Here is a 20,518-nt window from a genome sequence, read left to right as displayed (position 1 = left end):
CCCTGGGCCAAAGGCAGGCACCAAACTGCTGCGCCACCCAGGGATCCCATGCAGTAATTATTATTCAGAGCTCTTCCCAGTGCAAATGACAAAAACCCAACTTAAAGTAGCTTAAGCAAAAAGTTAAAATTGTCATATTACATAACTAGGTCCATTAAAAATAGATTTTAGGGGTGCCTGGGTAGCTCAATCAGTTAAGCATCTAACTCAATTTCAGCTCAGGTCATGATCTCAGGGTCTTGAGATCGAGCCCCACATCAGGCTCCACAGCTGGGCACGGAGCCTGCTTAGGATTCTCTCTCCCCCTTTCCCTCTGCCCATCCCCTCACTCATGCTCGCTCACGCTCTCTCTCTCAAAAAAAAATTTTTTTAATAGATTTTAATCTACTTCTGTCCTAGGGATCCAAATGATGTTAATTCCTTCTCTTAATTTCTAATTATTTTTAGGGGCTTCATTCCTCGTGTAGATAGGTACTCTTCCAGCAGCAGAAAATATGAACCCTGGAAGCCTCAAGTCTACATTTTTATAGTGAACAATCTAAAAACAAAGACCCTTTGGGGTGCCTGACTGGTTCAGTCGGTAGAGCATGTGACTTTTGATCTGGGGATTGTGAGTTTGAACTCCATGTTGGGTGTAGAGATTACTTAAGTAAAAAAAAAAAAAAAAAAAAAAAAATCTTTAAAAAAAATGTAAATAAATAAAAGAGGCCTCTTTTTCCTAATATCAAATCTCACAAAAAACTCAAACTAGGGGCAGCCCGGGTGGCTCAGTGGTTTAGCGCCACCTTCAGCCCAGGGTGTGATCATGGAGACCCAGGGTCGAGTCCGACGTCAGGCTCCCTGCATGGAGCCTGCTGCTCTCTCTGCCTGGGTCTCTGCCTCTCTCTCTCTCTTTCATGAATAAATAAATAAAATCTTAAAAAAAAAAAAAAACTCCAACTAACTGTTTATAACATATACTTAATTCTTCAATATATCCCAGTGGCCAGGAAATGGGGTACTCTGATCAGAGCACTGTGGCTGACAGACTCACCAAGACCACATGAGATAGGAGTTCCCTAAAGAAATCATAAAAAGGAGTATAGAAAAAAAAAAAAAAAGGGAGTATAGAAGTGTTTGCATAAACAAAAACATAGCCCACAGCACTCCACTTCAGGAATTGCCTTGAGACAATGAATTTAAAGAATTTAGCATGGTGCCTGGCACTCAAGTACCAACAATTATTATTAACATAACTAATAGATGAATAGATGCATTAATAGATGATGACTGGATTAAAATGGTTGAACATATGCATGAACAAATGGAAATGAAGATATGAAAAGACATGAAAGATGAAAGAAGGAAGAATAGACTGATAAAGACAAAGATGGGTAGACATGGATGGATGATAGAGAAGGCAGAAAAAATTGCACCCCTATTCTAGGCCAGGTTCCACTCAAACTATCCCTCTTGGATTCAGCTTGGGGTATAGAAAAATGGGTCAACAGGGGAAAGGGTCAGTGCTGGCTGGGTCAGGAGGGTGAAACCCTGGAGTCCTCAGATGTGATACAGGAATTGGATCTGCTTCCAAAAAACTTTCCCTTTAGCAATACTTGTCCAAGTGAAGATCAGTTCTCAGATGACAGATGCATAGACACTGTGATGGGCCTAGGGAGACTTGGTGAACCCAAGAAGGGAACTTCCCCAGTTTTATCTTGCTACTTGTCATTGTTCTAGGGAATCTGGGGAACCCAACTGGGTTTTTTTCCCCATTCCTCCCACCTGCTGGTATCTTTGAAGCACAAAGAAGAGTTGAGGTGCGGTGAAGCGTGTGAAAGGGAAGTATTTCTTACTCTGACCTCTAATCTGGAACCAAGCCTTGACCCCTAGCCTTGAGACTGGTTGTTCAAATGCCTCCAGGAGAGGACATTGTAAACATTCTCCTAAGGATGAAAGTGCCAATATCCCACACACACACCTTGCTTTGTCCAAATTGCTGATTTACTAAGATTCTCAGAGCTAAAGATAAAGACAAATGAGGGAAATGAGGTAAGGAAGCTACTGAGGAGTTACGGAAGAGATAGAAAATTCTTCTAGATAGAGACATTAGGTAAAATGTTCAGTGGATGGGATCCCTGGGTGGCGCAGCGGGTTAGCGCCTGCCTTTGGCCCAGGGCGCGATCCTGGAGACCCGGGATCGAATCCCACATCGGGCTCTCGGTGCATGGAGCCTGCTTCTCCCTCTGCCTGTGTCTCTGCCTCTCTCTCTCTCTGTGACTATCATAAATTAAAAAATAAAAAAAATAAATAAATAAAAATTTAAAAATAAAATAAAATAAAATAAAATGTTCAGTGGAAAGGTATTTTATCAGGACGCCTGGGTGGCTCAGCAGTTGAGCATCTGCCTTCAGCCCAGGGCATGATCCTAGAGTCCTGGGATGGAGTCCCATATTGGGCTCCCTGCATGGAGCCTGCTTCTGTCTCTGCCTCTCTCTGTGTGTCTCTCATGAATAAATAAAATCTTAAAAAAAATGAAATAAAATAAAAAAGAAAGGTATTCTATCAACTCATGTACTCCAATCCAGTTCAGACACTAACCACTTACCATTAGTGTCAGACTCCACATGTTTACTGGTATGGTCCCCAACATGTCCCCGCTTATAGGGTCCCCAAGCCACGAACATTTCTGACCAACTGGCTACAAGCCCAGGGAGTTCCCATGATCTCTCAGCTTCAATAATTCATTAGAATGACTCATATGAGAGTCAGGAGTGCTATACTTATAATTAGTTGTTTATAAAGGATATCCATCAGGAACAACCAAATGAAGAGACACACAAAGCAAAGTCTGCGAAGGTCTCAAATGCAGAGCTTCATGCTCTAATCCCATTGGGACACATTAGGCCCCACCTTCCTGGCACATCAATGTGTTCACCAACCAGGAAGTTCTACAAGCTCTGGCATCCAGAGTTTTTATTAAGATTTCATTATGTAGGCAGGATCGAATTGACTGAACTCAATATCCAGTGTCCATCCTGTTCCCAGAGGTTAGGCAGGCTCAAAGCCCCAACTTTCCAGTGACATGGTTCATCTTTCTTGTGACCATCCCCCAGATGATACTAAGCCACCTCATCTCTTAGCATAAACTCAGGTATGACAATCCAAGGGGCTCATGAATAACAAAGGCATTCCTATTATTCAGGAAATTCAAAGATTTTAAGTCTCCCTTTCAGAAATCAGAGGCAAAGACCAGTCAAATTCTTTATTACACAACAGAAGGGAAGAAGTTTCTGGATATAAAAAATGAAAGCTTCAGGAGGCCATAAACGAGAGATAGCTACAACCTCACACAGGCTCACATACACTCATAGAACTATCATGGCCTCCCTCACCCTCACCATCACTCTTCCGCTCACTCTCTGCCATCCAGTCTCACAGTCTCACACAAGCTCCACACAGGCAGGACTCCTGCAACCCACACTTGCTTCCAAAGATTCTACCCATTTGTCCATCTCTCTCTGTCTTCCATGGTCTCCTGCACAGCACCACTCCTCTTCTCAGCATACTGATTTCTTGGTCTCCCCTGGAAAGGGGAAGGAGCGAAATGGTAAGGTAAGGAGGGGCAGAGAAGGGGAGTCTGTGTAGCAGATTGTGCATTCAGATCAACACTCAGGTCCAAGTGTGTCTGTGACCTGAGAGTGTACATGTGCCAAATGGATGTGCCCCTGTGATTATGTGTTCCTGTGTACTGTCGGTATACCTGTGCATCGTGCATATTCCTGTGCAATTTATACACAGACTTGTGGGGTGTGAATGTGCCCATGACTCATGTGTGTACCCGTGTGATATAGATGTGCCTGTGCCCCTGGCAGTCCTGTGTCAGTACCTGGATGAGTCCTGGGGCCTCTGACTGCCATTCTCTTTAGAGGCTCTACCTTCTTTAGCCTAAGTTTCCAGAGGAAGAAGAGGATGGTGCACAAGGATGGAAAAGAGAGGAACACTAAAGCTATAGGCAGTGGGCACCAGGCATCCTGAGTTCTAGTCAGGGCCATGGTCTTCCCACCTAAAAGTCCCTCAAGCCCTAACTAACCCTTACACTACCACCACCTGCCCCCCTCCAGCTCTGAGTGATGCCAATAACCAATATCCAATTCCCAGGAACATTTTTGGTGACTTTTTGTTCCTATCTCCTTCTCAATGATGGCTGCAGGGTACTGTTGTCTTGGGGTAGGGGGTACTGAAGAGTAACCAGTCTCTTCCTCTCCCAATCACCTCCTCCATCACCTGGGGCCTCCACTCATCATCTTACTTCTCTTCTCCTTGCCAAGCTCCTCCCCACAAGGAAGCCCCTGAAACAGGTTCCCAAATGTGGTCCTCAGCCTCTGCCCCTCACACCAGGGCCTGCCAGGAAGCTGGGTTACAGGATGTTCCATTCCTTCTGATTCCAAGTTTACTATGCTGAGAGGACTGTGTTCTCTCTGACCTCTGACTCCAGATTCACCACACTGAAGGGTCGCCAGCTCTGTGCACCCCCAGACCAGCCCTGGGTGGACCGCATCATCCGGAAACTACAGAAGAACTCTGCAAAGGCAAGCCCAGCCCTCCCCAGCCCTGCCTCCTCCCTCAGAGCCCCTGCCCAAGACCCCAACCCATGACCTTGACTCTCCTTCCTCCCCTAGAACAAGGGCCACAGCAGTTAGCCCAGGACAGCCCCAGAAGGAGTGGTGTGTCTGAGAGAAGGGATGTGAATCACTGCAGCCCTGAGGAACCAAAGATCAGAAGGGAAACCAGCCCTCCAGCAACTTTGCACCAGACCTGGCGCAGTTACCTCAGGGCCTGGAATGTCAATGTGAGTGTGAGTGTGTGAGCAGGGATGAGTGTGCCAGAAGCATAGCTTCTCCTCCACACTCAGACTGCAATGCTTCCAATAAAGCCCTACTGGTACCCACGGATCTGTCTGCAATCTCATTTGTGGCCCATGCAGAAAGAGACGTAGAAGGAGAAAGGTGGGATGGGGGGAGAGAGTAGTTGTATCCGTTTTCCACACTTCAGCATGAGGGAACTTGCACTTCCCTTATTTCTGGTCACTCTCTCCCCTACAGTCCAGCCAGAAGGCTCTCTTCCTGCCTCCGCAGACTAACTGGGGCAGCTATTTCCAACCTCCTACACAGGGTTAATTGTGCTCTCTGGGCTCTATTGGAGCACCCTCTATTGCCTCCAACCAGTGTGCTAATGTTTACTGTAATGATGTCTTCTCTACTGCTGTATACCCATTCCTAGCCTGTTACATTTGTTGAATGAATGAATGTAGGGACAGAAGTCACAGGAAGATAAATTTCAGCTCAGAGAGAAAGGGCTGTGACCCTCTGGCCATTAAGTGACTTGGCCAAGGCCACTCACACATCAAGTACTTCTGTAGTCTGCTCCATCTGGGCTGGGCCCTCTCTGGAGACCTATTCCTCCTCAGCCCAGGGTCATACAAATGGCAGGGCAGAGGGCAAAGAAAGAGGAGAGCGGACAGGGAAAACAGTACTGGATAACGTCCCAAAGCTCTTATCTTGCTGCCTGCGGCTGAGGTTTCCAGGAAGAGAGCTCCAAAATCTGACTCTATCTCTCGCAAAGAGAGTCCTGAGCTCTGCCCGCATTCTAGTAATAAGGGGCGACTCCGCCCCTTTAGCGATAGACGGGCCCTGGCTCCACCTCCAACGTGACACTTTGGCCCCGCCTCCTCCGCAGAAGCGCTCAGACTTCGCCCCTTCCGGGTAATAGGCAAGCCCCACCCCAGGTGCGCGACGGAGTCCCTATGACGTAACGGTAACGGTCTGTTTCCGGGGTGGAGCCAGGGAGGGCGGGAGTTTAGGCTGCGCCGACCCCTCAGCCCCCCTCCAGGTGATCCCAGCCCCCGAAATCCTCACCCGGGGCCCCAAATATCCCAGGTCCATGACCGCAGAGCCTTTCGACCTGCCCCCCTAAATGCCCCAGGCCCCCGAGGTGACCGACCTCCTAATTCCTTAACGTCTGGTGCCTCCCAATTCTTCAATCCCACCCTGTCCCAATGTGGCATGAGGCTTCCCGGGGGCACCTGCCTCAGATTACCTGAGAACAGGTCAGACCGGTCCTGAGAATGACAGAGAAGGGGACCCGGGGTTGGGGAATCCTTGATCCAATCATGCCGCTCCGCAGGAGACGTTCGGAGCCCTGGACATGTCGGGATTGAGGAGATACGAGGTGGCGCTGGAGGCGGAGGAGGAGTGAGTGGAGGCGGGTTCTGCGGAGGAGGAACCTAGCGGCTCTGGGGTGGGGGGAGGGCGCAAGTTCTCCGCGGGCGGGAGGCGTGGGGCCCCTCGGGGGGCGGGGGCTGCGGAGGGAACCGCCTCTAAAGGGCGGGGCGGAGCCTTCCGAGAGGGGGGCGAGGCGGCGGAGCGGCGGAGTCTGTGGGTCAGCCCCGCCCCGCCCCGCCCGGCCTTCTCTCCGCAGGATCTACTGGGGTTGCTTCTACTTTTTCCCCTGGCTGCGCATGTGGCGGAGGGACCGGAGGTGAGGGGGCTGCGACACCGCGGGCCCGCCCGGGGCATACGAGGCTCAGCCTCTGGAGGGTGGATGGGGGGAGCCCGGGAGTCCCATCCCTGCCTCATGCCGGTGTCGGATTGCCCCACAGCTCGGCGCATCCCCGGGAGCAGAAGCTGGAGCCTCTGCGAGGCCTGATGAGCTGTCTGTCAAGCGGCCTGGGCCCTGCCCCCCAGCGCTCGGGTCGCGGCCTCCCCCGCCGCACCCCCACCGCCACTGCCCAGCCAGCCGGTGCATTAAAGATTTAAACCGAAGCCACCGTGCTGCCCTCCTGACTTTGTCGCCGCTGCCACCATTCGGGCTGGGAGGCCCTCTACACGCCTGCTTTTCATTACTGACAGGGCCTCCCTCCCTGATAGATGCCCTTCCTTATCCAGGCCCCCGTTATTACTAAGGATCCCTCATCAGTGTCAGGCCTCCCATTATGGTCATTGACTGCCTTCTGCCACCTAACCCCTCTTATCCCCTCCAAACACACACATCCCGGGGATACACACTTCGCTGTAAATAGCCTATGTGCAAGGAACTAAATAGCCCTGTCCCACTCTTCCTCCCAGCCTTATCCCCACGTCGATGTGTTCCACCTTCCTCCTAGACGGGACTTTGCCAAGGGTCTGGAGAATCTTTTAATGAGAGTGAATATAAACTATTTTAAGCCCAGAGTTGTAGAAAGTAGGCTGTGAGAGGAGGGTAAGATTCCTAGACGCTGACTCTCTCAGCCTGCCACTGGAGACTGACTTGGGACTGCTGGAGATCTTTCCTAAATACTGCAACTTCCGACTCTCCCAGTCTTTCCCAGGTTTAAAGATACTTGGCATCAGCTTACCTAGCAGTTCTTGCTATGTCTCTAGGAAAACCCAAAGGCCATGGCTCCCTGCCACCCCTTTCTGTCTTGTCACCTAGTTGACCTGAGACCCTCTAGCTCCTAAAGTGCTGAGGGTGAGGGCCCCCTAGTGGGCCTGCTTTCAGTTAAGGGACTGGGTCCAGCACCAGAAAAGGCACCAGAAAATTAAGTTAAAGAGAAGGCCCTGTTTATGGGTGGGGGCAAAGCTAACTTTCAGCCTGGGGGCTGCCCCTGCCTCAGCAGATTGTGGCTGGGGTGAAGACTTGGCCCTATTTTTGGAATAGCCAAAGGGGAGAGATGGGTGCATAACCCAGAAGAATTCATTCTTGCCTTCCCAGGTATCTGGACTGATTGGTCCAGGAATACCACAAAGTATGTAGCAGACAATCAGCTGATGGAGATCTGTGATAAGTAAATGGCACCTCAAAAGCTGCACCCAAGCTTTGGGGCACAAATCCAGACTGGAGGGTAGGAGAGAGACGCTAAGGCCTCTGGTATTAGCAGTTCAAGATGAGTGACCTCTGGGTTGCAGTCACCTTCAAGGATGGATCCAGGCTCTTGAGCCATTTCCTTGTCTACACCTATCAAAAGTGGAGTACCCTCTCCAGCCCTGGGCCTGCACCATACCAGGACACTGTCAGAATTCCTGAGTATCCCCAAGACAAACTCCAGGAAAAGGCCTTCAAGCCTCACCCTGGACAGGAAGGAGAAGCTTGAGTGGGCTTCCCAGCATGCGTGGACTAGTTCTAACTCTTGAAACTGATGGTCTCTCCTGATTGTTTCAGCAGCCCTGCAGCACAAAGATGCCCAGGATAGGTTTGCGTCCCCATCTCAAGAGAAGGCCTGCCCCTAGTGGATAGCTGGCCACAGAGCAGAAGGCTGCAGAAGGCACCCTGGCAACAACCAGATAAGGTCTAGATTTCTGGGTTATGACTCAGTTTATGTTTCAAACACAGAGGAAGACTTGAGGGTTGAAATCCCCAGACCAGGAGTGGGAAACTCTTCAAGGTGCCAGGGGCACAAAACTTAGCAGCTTGCCCCACCATAGGTAGTTCCCAGCTTTTTGGAAAGGACAGAGGAGGAGGAAGACTTTTGCTTTAGGGAGTAAGGGGAAGAAGAGAGTGAGGCCTGGGAAGGGGATCAAAGAGAGAAGAGATAGGAAGGAGATAAAGAGGTTGGGGTTTTAGCAAGAGGAGGGGATGCATAATGTATAAGGGTTGGGTTGGGGCTGAGGGGTGTGCTACTGGGCCTGGGACCTGGGACCAGGGAGAGGAATTTGAATAGAACAAAAGAGAGGTAATTAAGCTCTGAGTCTGATGTCTCAATAAGCCAGGATTGATTCTGGAAACTCCAGGCCCCTGCTGGCAAGAGGCTGGCATTTCTGGGACAGGACTAGACAGGAAGGTAAGATTTCTTGAGTCTGTTTGACAGGAGCAACCTGGCACCAAAGAACTTTATCTTCTCTCATCTTCCCACCTTACCCACTCCATCCTTCCTCCCTGTCTCATCTCCTTGGGGAAAGCAGCCCACTCCTCAACATCCCGAAGTTACCCTAGTAGTAGGACCCAGCTTCTCACTCTGGATGTGACTGTCCCAGCCAAGACTCATCCTCAGCCAAAAGGGCTTGCTTTAGGGACCCCCTTCCCATCAATTTCTCCTGATAAGAAAGGCAGGCTAGGGCAGGAAGTAGAGGGGGGAAGATGAAGGCAAGTTGGTGCCGGCCTGCCCTCTATTCCCACCCCACCCACAATTTCCCTATCAGAATTTGTGTGTGCTCGTATAGTTGTGTGATTGAATGATTATGAAGACACAACTGTGGGAGTGGGACTTTGAGTACAACTGGGGCTCTGTGATTCTGTCTTTGGTTGTCTAACCATGTAAGTAAGGGTGACTGAGTGATTGAGGTGTGATTCAGTGTGACTGTGGATATGTGAGTGTGAATATCCATCATTGGATGCCACTGTGGATACCTAGGTACCCTTACTTGGTCACTGCACCATCAGTCTTCACATCATGCACTACCCCTCTCTCCAGCTTCTCTGTCTAGAAGCCATGGGAAATGGCAGCCCTAGAAGAGGAAGGGGTCTGAGGCAATTAGGGCCCAGGAATGTCACAGGATGAGCAATACATCTTCACCTGCCTCTGACTCATCTGGTGCCTCAGGTAAAAGGCACCTAAATAAAAGGTAGGAGAGGAGGAGGAGAGAGAAGTATCCAGGCTGAGAAGCATGAAGGGGCCATCATCTACTAGCAGCCTCCTGCTGCTACTGTTGCTACTAAGCCCAGACCCTGGAGCAGGTGAGTGCTTAGGGGGTCTAGAAGGCCAGGGATTTGCCCTAGATTTGAATGGGATGGAGGGAAAGGGACCCGGGAAGTCCTTCCTCCAGCTGATTGCAGGGTTTTGGGTCAGGAGCCCTCTAAAACACATGGCCCCATTGTCCCCTAGCACTGCCACTGCCACCCAGCATTACCTGCTGTACTCAGCTCTACCGCCAGCCACTCTCGAACAAGCTACTGAGGAGGGTCATCCGGGTGGAACTGCAGGAAGCCAATGGGGACTGCCACCTCCAGGCCTTCGTGTGAGCTCTGCCCCGGCCCCTCCTACTGACCCCTAACTCTGACCTCAGTTCCAACCCCTGATGCTGATCCCAACCCCAACCCCAGTTGCTAATTCTGATGCTGACTCGGGTTTTCATCTAGCCTTTGCCCTAATCTTTGGACCCCTAACCTCATCCCCAAGCTATGACTGGCTTTGGACCTTTCCTTCCCCAGGCTTCACCTGTCTCGACGCAGTGTCTGCATCCACCCTCAGAATCGCAGCCTGGCTCGGTGGTTTGAGCGCCAAGGGAGGAGACTCCAGGGGACTCTACCTAACCTGAATTTGGGGCTGACAAGGAAAATGGACCAGGGCCCCCACCAGCCAAAATAATAAAGCAGCATTGGACAACAATTTCTTACTGTGGTTTCCAACTTCTGTGCATTCTCCTGTGAGTCCTGACTCTGAGACTGGGAGACATGTCAATAAACAGAAGAACCTCTTCATTCTCTTTATTCACATCTTCACAAACCCCTCCAGGGGCAAAGCCAAGCGCCAAGGAGCCACAGATACTCCCCAGGCACCTACATGCATACATTTGGAGAACACATGTTCCTATTTCACATACACATGGGCACACATGGACACAAACATACATATCTACACACATTCCTCAGGTGGACCTCCAACTCTGAGATGAAATGAGAAGTCCAGGCACCTTTCAGCTGGCAAGTTTCGAACAATCTGATAGAAATAGTCTCCAAACAGAACCTCCAGCTGAGACCACTCCCGCCCCCCTGCCTCCATGGGGATCTACTATTCTGCCTGGTTTCTATCTGTCTGTCCATCCACACCAGCAAGACAGAGTTATAGGTGGAATCAGCTGAAGCCCTCCTGGGTCATCTACAGGTTTGGGGCTCCTAGAAGAAGCAGGAGGCAAATCAAGGGAGATAATAGGACTAGATCTATTAGCCCAGACACCCTGAGAATGAGGGAGGGGACCCAGCTCTGAGCCCAACACTCCAAGAATGAATAGGGGAGCCTAGCTCTAATTGAATCCCAACACCCTGAAGATGAAGAAGTGTTCCTAGTTCTAGGCCCAGGTACATCAAGAATGAGGGAGGAGACCCAGGTCTGATCTAAGATACCCCAAGAATCAGGATAGATATCCAGGTCTGAGCTTAACACCCTGAAAATGAGGGGGGGCCATCTAGGAACCCCAATACCATGTGAGAGAAGGAAGAGACCCCATTCTGAGCCCAAGGACTCAAGAATGAAAGGTCCATCTCTGAGCTCAGACATAAGAATGAAGTGACCCAACTCTGATTCCCCAACATCCTTATAATGACTAGAGCATCTGGCTCTTAATCCAGACACTCGAAATGAGGGCACACATCTCTGAGTCCAAACCTCCTAGATATCCTACTTACCTGGAAGCTTGTCCACTGGAATCACTGGAGCCAAGAACCCAGGTTTTTGGGGTCTGGCCTTCCCATCTGGTCTCAGTCTCAGCCTGGAGCACAAAAAGGCAGCTGTCTCCCTGACAATGCAGGGCACCTCTGTCTCCTCCAAAACAGTATATTAGTAAAGGGTTGGGAGAGAAATCAGTGAAAATAATGGGAGTTGGAGGGGAGGGGGGGAATCTTCCCAGAATCAGAAAGTTTCACTGGGAAATCATGAAGGGTGGGAATAGGTGTGGTCTGTGGATATCAGAACATCTGTGTGGGATCAGAATTTGAGGGACCAATGGCAGTTACTTACCAGAGCCCCAGTGCCAGGGCCCCAGCTGCCAGTCCCAGGAAAGAGAAGATTCCCAAAGATGCCAGCACTGCTATCTGCTCCAAGGGATCTCTCTGGTCTGAGGAGGGTCACATGCTACTGTCAGTGTAAGGCTGCCTGACTAAACCCTTTCTCTCTGGGGCTTTCCTGTCCTATACTACCTATGTTTACCTGTCCAAGCTTACCAAGTGGCCGTGGGTCTGGCAAGAGTGAGGGCCTGGGGGGAGTGGGGCTGTCTGCCTGAGGCTCCTCCTCCAGCTGCTTCCGTGGCTGTCCTCCAGCTGGTATCTCCTTTGGTAGGGACCCTGAAGGGAGGCAAAACCTGAGGAAAATTGTCCACACAGGTTGGGAGAGGAAGAAAGGGCCTGCCAGGTGAGGCCAGGGCCTGGATTGAACATGGATGCCCAGGAGGTGGAAGCTGAAAGGGTAGAGCCAGCTTCTGGAGACTTAACAGAGGTAGAGATTGAGGGGAAGGGCTTAACCCGGGGTGTGGCTGCAGGCAACCAAGGCTAAATACCAAGACCTCAACTGCCACGCCTGTGTGGCAGGACATGTGCATGCAGCCTATTCGCACACCCGTCCAGCCAATGGATGCTGTGGGATGGGCCCTCTGCCCATGCCCTGGGCTCAGTCTCTCACCGGTACTTGGAGTCCCCCAGGCCTCGGGACTCCAGGCGCTCCAAGTGCCAGCATCCAGAAAGTCCCGGGCACTAACCCGTACAGCATGGGGCAGCCCAGCCACAGCGTCCGTGATCACCTCCTCCAATCCAGCCGGCTCTACCTGGGAATGAAGATGGTACCTTGGCCCATTATCCTGGTTGTAAAGGCTAAGCCTATCTGCCCCCAGCCTCAGTCAGCAAAGAGTACCCATTCCTCCCAGTTCTATCCCTGTCAGACTGGTGGGGCCATCTGGGCCTCACGTGGGGTGGCTTGTGGTGTCAGATCTACACCTAGTTTTTGGAAGACAAAAGTGCACAGTAGTTATATAGACAGGATGTGTCATCAGGCTGCCTGGGTTCAAATCTTTGCTGTACCACTTACTGAGTGACCTTGGGCTGCTCTGTACCTTGGTTTCTTCATTTGTAAAATAGAGGTGAATATACCTGAATAAGATAATGCATGTAAAATGTGTAGTATGGTGCCTGGTGGGCAGACAAGGCTCAAAAAATATTGATCATTATCTGAGGCAGCTGCTCCCCAGACTCGATATTAGCCAGTTAGCCAGACTTTAACAACTTCAGAGAGAGTAATTTACTGCTGTTCTTATCTGGGTATACGAATGTTTGTCTGAGGCTGTGCCCCTGGGTGCCAGGCACTCCTTTCCCTAGAAATGTTATTTGTAAAAAGCCACTCCTATCTTCCCACAGATGGATTTACATCAGTAACAGTCCCACAGGGCAGAGACTAGACCTGTTGGGCCCTGCTGCAACCCCAGCACCCCTCACACAGGCTCACCCATGGAGGCCACTCTACTAGGGGAGGTGACAGGGCTCTGGTGAACTGCCAGTGTACCAGAAAGCCATGCAGAATAACCAAGAACATAAAACCAGAGGCAGAACAAAGAGCCCCCAGATTGGGACACACTCCAGGCCTCACCGTGGACCAGGCTGGATGCTGAGCTGGACGGTACTGCAGTCGGAACCTGAGAAGAAAGTGGGGCTGGCGGGGCCAGGAGGCAGGGTACGTCCAGCTGGCACGCAGTCGGCGGGGGTAGCCAGGTACCGACTCTACCCGAAGCCCCTGGGGTGGGTCAGGGCGCACTGAGGGTGGTAGAGACACAAAGTCAGGACAGTCAACAGGTAACCATCCCTTCCTCACCACCTCCCAAGGGAAGGTGGGTGTGTGCCTAAAGGTGCTTGAGGGAGGTACTTCCTTTTTTTTTTTTCTTTTTTTGAGGGAGGTACTTCCAAGGGGTTTGGGGAAATCTTAAGCTTAATCATCCATTGGGCTCAGTACTTGTCTGTCATCCCCATTATAAAATGAGTTGGGATGCCTCTGGGTGGCTCAGTTGGTTGGGCTTGGGTCATGATCTCAAGGTCATGGGATTGGGCCCACATCAGGCTCCAGGCTCAGCGTAGAGAAGGAGTCTGCTTGTCCCTCTCCCTCTGCTCCTATTATTTGTTTGTTTGTTTATTTATTTAATATTTTGTAAAAAATGAGCTAAAATCTGGAGATCGGTTTTTGAACTATTTGTTTAGTGAATTAGAATGATTCTACTTTCCATTCAAGGAAGAAAATTAATGAGTCTAAATTTTAGCTAGAGCTTTAGTTCCCCCCTCTTACATACAGACCAAAAGGAAAGAGAGGTAACGCCTGGGAGGCTCAGTAGTTGAGTGTCTACTTCGCCTTCGGCTCAGGTCATGATCCCAGGATCCTGGGATCAAGTCCCACATCGGGCTCCCTGCATGGAGCCTTCTTCTCCCTCTACCTATGTCTCTGTCTCTCTCTCTGTGTCTCTCATGAATAAATAAATAAAATCTTAAAAAAAAAAAAAAAAAAAAGGAAAGAGGAGCCAGCAAGGGCTTACACTGGGTAGGGAGGACATGAGATACGGCTGCCATCAGCACAGAGCCTAGAAGCTGAGAGGCAGCTCTGGGGCCAGGTACCTGTAAGGATTTGTGGCCTAGGAAACCAGGAGGGGTTGTGGCAGCAGCCTCTAGAGGCTGAGGTAACTGTGCCTCCTGGGCTCCAATCTCTTTGGTTTCTTAGTCTCCACGGAAACTGTGTCCTAAAATGGGGTCTGTGTCAAGAGGGAGCTCTAGCAGGGGGAGGTTCTGTATCAGGCTATTTGTACTCTGGAGTCCATTTGGGGTCTCTGAAGTGAGGATCTGAGGGATCAGTAGGAACAGGTACTCACAGATGCTCTGCAAGCTCACATCCAGCAGGCGTGTGCTGGTCCCCAGGGGGTTCACCTCAGTCACATTTATTCGGTACTGGCTCCAGAACTCTGCCCCATGAACTACACAGCGGGCAGCCCCTGGGGGATCCTGTGGGCATGGCCAGGGCCCTGTGGACGGACTCATCCTAGGAGACAGGATGTGGTCTTGAGCTTTGGCAATGCTTATTGTGGGATCCAACTGGAGCCCCCAGCCTCTCCCTTATATCCTACCTCTGGCCATCAGCTCCCGGTACAGTCTTCTTCCTGGCAGGGAGGGGCCATCGGAGGTCAGGAAGGAAATGAGAATCCTCCCCCTCTCTAAGGCCTTCCTCAGGATCTCCCTCAATGCCTCCCATACCCATGTTGTGCCTGTACACCCAAATGTAGAGGCACACATACCCAATCATGCACACACCTGTAGGAGGTGAGGTAGCGGGTGGGTAAACCGCTGACCTGACTGGGACTCCAAGTGCAGGAGAAGTTCTCATAGTCAGCTGCTTGGCAGGAGACAACAGGGCGGGCTGGGGGGTCTAGAGGCAGAAGGTGCAACTGGAGTCTGAGAAGTCCCCAGGTCCTTCCCATCCTAGAAGGCTTATTCAGGGCCTAGTTTCCCTCAGGTGTGCCTTGCCTTGTCTCATTACTGCCACCCAACACTCCCTCCCCAACTCACAGCCCAGCTGTAGGGTCACAATGCCCCCGAGTGCACCATCCAGGGTCCGGCAGATGTAGGTGCCTTCGTCAGTGCTGTCTGCCTGGGCCAAGACCAGTTCATGCCCTAGCCCAGAGTCAGGTCCCTGGAGCAGCCTTGTCTCCCCATCCCGAAACCAGGACACCGGAGCCCTGGGGGTGAGATGAGGTGATGATAGAGGGAAGATTTAAAGCATAAGCCATGCCACAGCTCTCCATTGGCTTCTCACTGTGCTTGCAATAAAACCCAGAGTCCTTTAAGTCCAGGAGCTGACAAAGCCCCTGGTGACCTAGCCTTGCCTTCCTTTCCTTCTTCAGCTCCTCCCTGTCTTCCCTCTCCTCCCCACTACCCTCCGGTCACATTGATCTTCTTGCTATTCAAGAGTATTGAGGGATCCCTGGGTGGCGCAGCAGTTTGGCGCCTGCCTTTGGCCCAGGACGCGATCCTGGAGACCCAGGATCGAATCCCACGTCAGGCTCCCGGTGCATGGAGCCTGCTTCTCCCTCTGCCTATGTCTCTCCCTCTCTCTCTCTCTCTGTATGACTATCATAAATAAATAAATAAATTAATTAATTAATTTAAAAAAAAAGAGTATTGAACTCAGGACGCCTGGGTGGCTCAGTGGTTGGTTGAGTGCAGGTCATGATCCTGGGGTCCTGGGATCGAGTCCCACATTGGGCTCTCCACAGGGAGCTTGCTCTCCCTCTGCCTGTGTCTCTGCCTCTCTCTCATTCACACCTCAGGGCATTTGCACTAGCTGTTCCCTCTGTCAGGAATGCCTGTACCTCGACCTGTGCGTGTCTGCCTCTTTCCTGACCTTCAGAAATTAGCTTCACTGTCACCTCCTCAGAGAAGCCTTCTCTGATTACCAATAAAAAGTAACCAATCAGTTATCATCTTCCATATCACTTTTCTTTGATTTTCTGCCCTGCAGTTACCACTACCCGGCAAGATTTGTATTTGCTTATTATCTGTCTGTCCTACTAGAATGTAACCTCTGCCAGGGCAGGCATCTTGCCAGGCTTGTGCACTGCTGGATCCCAGAGCCTAGAATAGACCAGGGACTCAGCAGGTGCTCAATACATGTTGGTTAAAATTTTCTGTTGAATAAGGATGGTTTGAGAGTTAGGATAGCTGGAGAGGTGAGGATTATAGACACAGGGGCAAGGATGGGAGGAGCATGAGGACTGGACAGAGTCAAGAAAGGGTCATGAGTGTCAGCCCAATGCCAATGGGCAGGTGGGGCACTTACCCAGCAGTCACTCCAGGGCAACACAGTGTCATGGACCTGCCAGGCTGCCCATACTGGACCCCTGTGGAGGGCACTTTTAAGGAGATGCTCTTCCTTTCCCTCTCTCCCATCCAAGCCCCCAATTAGCAAGCATGACAGGATAAGGGTCAGACTCTTAAGCCCTGGATGGGGTCATTGGGTCAAAGCATCATGTTATAACCTGGAAACAGAGGTTAGAAGACAGGGTAGAGAGGGGATGTTGTCAGGTTGGATGTTAGGGGTTGGGGGCCACAGATTAGGCATGGAAAGGGTCACAGTGAGGATGGCAAGTCAAAAGTCAGAGTTAGCATCATATAGCAGGATTCTTCTCACCTGGGGGGCCCCAGGCCTGGGGACAGGGGGAGACGGCGGACACCAGGGCTACAGCCACGGCCAGCAGGACCCAGCTCAGCCCTGAGCAGCTGCTGCTCATCTGTGGGGAGAAAGGTAAGGTCAGCAATCCCCCATTCCCAGATGGGAGGCTAAAGCCTGCCTCCTCCTCTTCTAAACTGGGACTTTCTAGGAAGAAAACTTAGGTACCACATGGGGTAAGGATATCCGAAAACATCAGGGGATCTGATCTAAGGTCCCCTTTTCCACCATACACCCAGTGCTGCGTGTGCATACATGCAAACACACACACATGCACACTCACACCCTCCATCTCTGGGCCTAGGGCCCAGAACAAAAGCCGGAGGCGACAGGCTGTGCCAGCAGTCCCCACCACACACACACCACCCTTGGCACCCACCCCTGGCACCAAGTGCTGGCACCAGCTCAGTCACTCCCATTAACTCCTCCAACCCAGCTGTTGGGAATTCCAGTGTCTATCCCCACCTGGCCCAGGACTAGTCATTGCCTCTGATTACCTGAGACAGCCTTCACCAACCTTGGGTGGGGGCCTGTCACCGTGGGTCTGAGCCCCTGCTATATTCCTATCAGGAGGCTTAGCCCTCCTCTGGCTGCCAGGTCTCTTCTCTCCTGGGCCTGGCTCCTTGGGCCACTCATCTGGGCCTGACTCTGGAATCTTGTTGGTCTCAAGCCTGTGAGGCTGGATGGGGCTAGGGTGCAGGCTGAGGCTGCAGAGTTAAGCAGATCCAGATGCCTTGGCTGCTGCCAGAGGCTGGGGGTGGGCAAGCAGCCAGGAGATGGAGACAGGGTGTCGGGGAGGGGAGAGAAGGCTGAAGGATCTAGAAGCCTGCAGGGAAGGGGACCTGGGGTGGAGGCCACAGGACCAAGAGATGCTCCAAGGTCAAGATTGGGAGGTGGTAGGGGTTCAGTGAGGGAAGGGCTGGGCTAGGACAGAACTAGAAAGGCAAAGGAGGTAACCAAGTCTTTTGTATGGTAACCACTGCTTATGGGGATGCTAGGAGAGAGGGATTCTGGATGGGAGAAGAGCAAAATGAGAAAGGCAGTGGGGAAGTGGCCATGGGGACAGGAAAAGTAGCAGATAGGGAAAGAGCCAGGCAGGCAAGGGCTCCAGAAGAGGAACAGCATAGACCCCTCCCAAGTAGAGCAGAACAAGGGCGTCCATGTGTCTGTGTATCTGTCTGAATGTGTCTAATGGCTTCCCGCCCCCTCCCCCCCGCACCCCGTACCCCAGCAACATTTACCCTGTTGAGCCCCACCCTACCTCTGTGATCCCAGTGGCTGAATGTCCATGGCCTCCAGGACTTCCTCCCACCAGCTACAGCACCCGTCTCAGCTCCACTCAGTTCTGGGACCCCAGAATCATCCCCTCCTTTCTCTTCCCTCCTCCGCCCCTCTGGGCCCTAGAGCTCAGCCGCCCTGAGCTAGGCCCCCACCTCCCACTTTCCTCCTCCCTCCTCCCCTTTCGCCCCCCTCCCACCCGAGGCCCTGGGAAGGGAAGAGGCCTCCCCCAAAGTCTGGAAAGGAAGCCACAGGCACAGCCACGGCCAGCAAGAGGGAAAGGAGGGCTGCTCATGTCCCCGTCAGGGAGTGATTCCCTATGTTTTCACCCAGCCACATTCATGCATGGACTCACTAGGCACAGTCAACAAAAAGACACTCCCTTGAACACACGTGGACATAACCAAATGAAAAATCAGACGCAGACTCACGCCTCCACTCTTTTCACTCCCCAGCAAATATTTCCTTAGGGCATAGCTAGCTGTTTTTTGAGGAAAAGGGAGGCCCAGGTTGGGGGGGTATAAAGAAAATCCGGAGTCCAGTCCCTCCGCCCCTGACGTTCCAGCCATTTCTTACCTCCCCACTCCACTCTTTGGGCCCCAGCACCAGGAAATGCCTTTGGTCCCTTGGTGCCAGATACACAAGACCCACACTTATCCTCAGATACACACTCTCAGATATAGCCACTCAGTCACATGGATACACTCAGACATCCTCACTCAGATTCATACCCTCATACAGACAGAAAACACATATACTTAGCACTCTGCCCCGGGGATGGGGTCACAGCACTCCCTAAAAGCAAATCCTCATAATGGCTTAAGTCCCATCTTCCAAGGAGCTCTTAGCACAGCAGACCCCACATTTCATCACTGCTCCAGGCCCCCATGAAGCCAAAGAGACAGAGGTGAACAGGGGAGCTAGTAATAGGGGTGCAGAGAGAGACAGAGATGCCAAGGATGTGAGAGGCAGATACACAGAGATACCTGGGGAGATAAAACTATGAGGAGATGCATATGAGTGACAGCTCTAGGAAGATAGTAGTAGGGGGAGCAAAATAAAAGGAAACTGAGATAGGGAAACAAACTATGGAGCAGTAGACTAAAGACAGGGATTCTAGAGCACAGAAAGGAAGGGCAGACACGTGTGTTGGGATGGGTCTATTTTTGCTGGACGTTAGGTAGAAAGGTCAGTCCCACTGACCACTGAAGTTGGTCCCCAAGATACAACACAGCTCCACTCACACACTCTAACACAGGACCCAGGACCCACACATAAAACAAGTCTCACTCAGGCTCTGCTACTGCTGAAGTCACACAACCACACACAAACACACACACACACACACACACACACACACAGACCCAGCCACCCACTCTCACACAGACACAGTCTTAAACCCCAAAAAGACCTTCCCAAAACACATGCCCCATGTGGTCACAGGCCCTCTCACACACAAACACACAACTCAGTCTCTCACCCAAAACTGCACATTGACACAAACACAGAACCACCACACTTGCACAGCCACATGCAGCCTCGACCACATGCACACTGAACACACGCAGCCAGATTAGTTGACAGCTGCACCCAGTGACACTCAGTTACAGGTCCACACACTGACAGCGTCACACACAGCCTCACAGTCCCACGCACACACTGACAGTCCATCAGTCAGTCTAGGCCCTTCAGAGCGCACACTAGCCAGCCCCGCCCTCTCCTGGCAAGGCTCCCTCTCTCACTCCCGCCGGCCCCACCAGGCCTCACCTTCTGCGGCCTCCGCCGCCAGCGCCCTCCGCCCTCGCCCTCTGCCCCGGCCTCTACTCCCTCCCGCCCCGGGGCCCCCAGCAGCGGGGGCGGCTCCGCCCAGGCACCAATGGAGGGACGGGGGTGAAAAGGGAGGGGGTCTGGGCCTATTGGTGCCTCCAACTGCCAATCACCTCCACCCCACCTCTGCCGGACACTTCCTGTCCCGTCCCGGACTGAGGAGCCCGCAGGGGGACAGAGTCTGGAGATGGATTCCCGGGTCCTAGCCTGCAGTCGTGCCCTCCTGGGACAGCAGGACTGAAGTTTTCAGCCCCTCCTCCTTACAGCAGTCCAAAAACAAAACCAAGTTCAGTGGCTCAGGAGCCACTGGTCAGGTGATTGGAGAAGGTGAAGGTGCCCCTGACTCCAGATAAGGACTTCTGTGGGACAATGATTCTTAAACTTCGCTGGGCATTGTGGTTTTAAAACAGCCAAGCCACACTCCAAAATAATTAAATCCGGTCTCTGGAAGGGCCTTGGCATTAGGGTTTAAAACTCCCAAACGATTCCAAAATGCAG

The 20,518-nt window shown here is 51.8% G+C and overlaps 3 protein-coding genes across 7 annotated transcripts; 2 read left to right on the top strand and 1 right to left on the bottom strand.

Moving 5' to 3' along the window:
• Positions 1–3,230: 3,230 nt before the first annotated feature.
• IL11RA (interleukin 11 receptor subunit alpha) lies at positions 3,231–20,102 on the bottom strand. Of its 3 annotated transcripts, none has more exons than XM_038552679.1 (13): positions 19,961–20,102; positions 16,877–16,976; positions 16,526–16,586; positions 15,256–15,425; positions 15,001–15,115; positions 14,817–14,849; positions 14,565–14,731; positions 13,304–13,467; positions 12,347–12,488; positions 11,893–12,012; positions 11,690–11,786; positions 11,359–11,441; positions 3,231–3,565 (listed from the first exon to the last, which is right to left on the bottom strand). In XM_038552679.1, exons 2-13 carry the CDS (start codon positions 16,974–16,976, stop codon positions 3,540–3,542), a joined length of 1,278 nt encoding a protein of 425 aa, XP_038408607.1. In that variant the 5' UTR covers positions 19,961–20,102; the 3' UTR covers positions 3,231–3,539. The 3 variants fall into 3 exon arrangements, with proteins under 3 accessions (XP_038408607.1, XP_038408608.1, XP_038408609.1); XM_038552680.1 differs by lacking the exon at positions 19,961–20,102 and adding an exon at positions 18,177–18,321; XM_038552681.1 differs by lacking the exon at positions 3,231–3,565 and adding an exon at positions 10,411–10,848 and having other exon boundaries at positions 19,961–20,101.
• Positions 5,714–6,807, top strand: LOC111098084. 3 transcript variants are annotated; one of them, XM_038552693.1, is made up of 4 exons: positions 5,714–5,796; positions 6,166–6,233; positions 6,460–6,519; positions 6,641–6,807. In XM_038552693.1, the coding sequence occupies exons 2-4, from the start codon at positions 6,187–6,189 to the stop codon at positions 6,795–6,797; spliced, it is 264 nt and encodes an 87-aa protein (XP_038408621.1). In that variant the 5' UTR covers positions 5,714–5,796; positions 6,166–6,186; the 3' UTR covers positions 6,798–6,807. The 3 variants fall into 3 exon arrangements, with proteins under 3 accessions (XP_038408621.1, XP_038408619.1, XP_038408620.1); XM_038552691.1 differs by having other exon boundaries at positions 5,782–5,871; XM_038552692.1 differs by lacking the exon at positions 5,714–5,796 and adding an exon at positions 5,878–6,088.
• On the top strand, positions 9,621–10,321 carry CCL27 (C-C motif chemokine ligand 27). Its single transcript, NM_001003968.1, has 3 exons — positions 9,621–9,690; positions 9,839–9,971; positions 10,165–10,321. The coding sequence occupies exons 1-3, from the start codon at positions 9,621–9,623 to the stop codon at positions 10,319–10,321; spliced, it is 360 nt and encodes a 119-aa protein (NP_001003968.1).
• Positions 20,103–20,518: the final 416 nt, after the last annotated feature.

The sequence above is a fragment of the Canis lupus genome, chromosome 11 (genome assembly GCF_011100685.1).
Source record: "Canis lupus familiaris isolate Mischka breed German Shepherd chromosome 11, alternate assembly UU_Cfam_GSD_1.0, whole genome shotgun sequence".
Taxonomy (NCBI): domain Eukaryota; kingdom Metazoa; phylum Chordata; class Mammalia; order Carnivora; family Canidae; genus Canis; species Canis lupus.
The sequence above is the reverse complement of the archived record's forward strand: the minus strand, read 5'-3'. Positions and strand labels throughout refer to the sequence as shown.

Excerpts from the sequence above, each read along its gene's own strand:
- CCL27 (NM_001003968.1), top strand. The coding sequence starts at position 9,621 with ATGAAGGGGCCATCATCTACTAGCAGCCTCCTGCTGCTACTGTTGCTA. Across the intron at positions 9,691-9,838 it reads AAGCCCAGACCCTGGAGCAG|CACTGCCACTGCCACCCAGC; the intron begins GTGAGTGCTTAG and ends ATTGTCCCCTAG. Across the intron at positions 9,972-10,164 it reads TGCCACCTCCAGGCCTTCGT|GCTTCACCTGTCTCGACGCA; the intron begins GTGAGCTCTGCC and ends TTCCTTCCCCAG.
- IL11RA (XM_038552679.1), bottom strand. The coding sequence starts at position 16,976 with ATGAGCAGCAGCTGCTCAGGGCTGAGCTGGGTCCTGCTGGCCGTGGCT. Across the intron at positions 14,732-14,816 it reads CCGGGAGCTGATGGCCAGAG|GATGAGTCCGTCCACAGGGC; the intron begins GTAGGATATAAG and ends CCTGTCTCCTAG. Across the intron at positions 12,489-13,303 it reads AGCATCCAGCCTGGTCCACG|GTAGAGCCGGCTGGATTGGA; the intron begins GTGAGGCCTGGA and ends CTTCATTCCCAG.
- LOC111098084 (XM_038552693.1), top strand. The coding sequence starts at position 6,187 with ATGTCGGGATTGAGGAGATACGAGGTGGCGCTGGAGGCGGAGGAGGA. Across the intron at positions 6,234-6,459 it reads GCGCTGGAGGCGGAGGAGGA|GATCTACTGGGGTTGCTTCT; the intron begins GTGAGTGGAGGC and ends TTCTCTCCGCAG. Across the intron at positions 6,520-6,640 it reads ATGTGGCGGAGGGACCGGAG|CTCGGCGCATCCCCGGGAGC; the intron begins GTGAGGGGGCTG and ends ATTGCCCCACAG.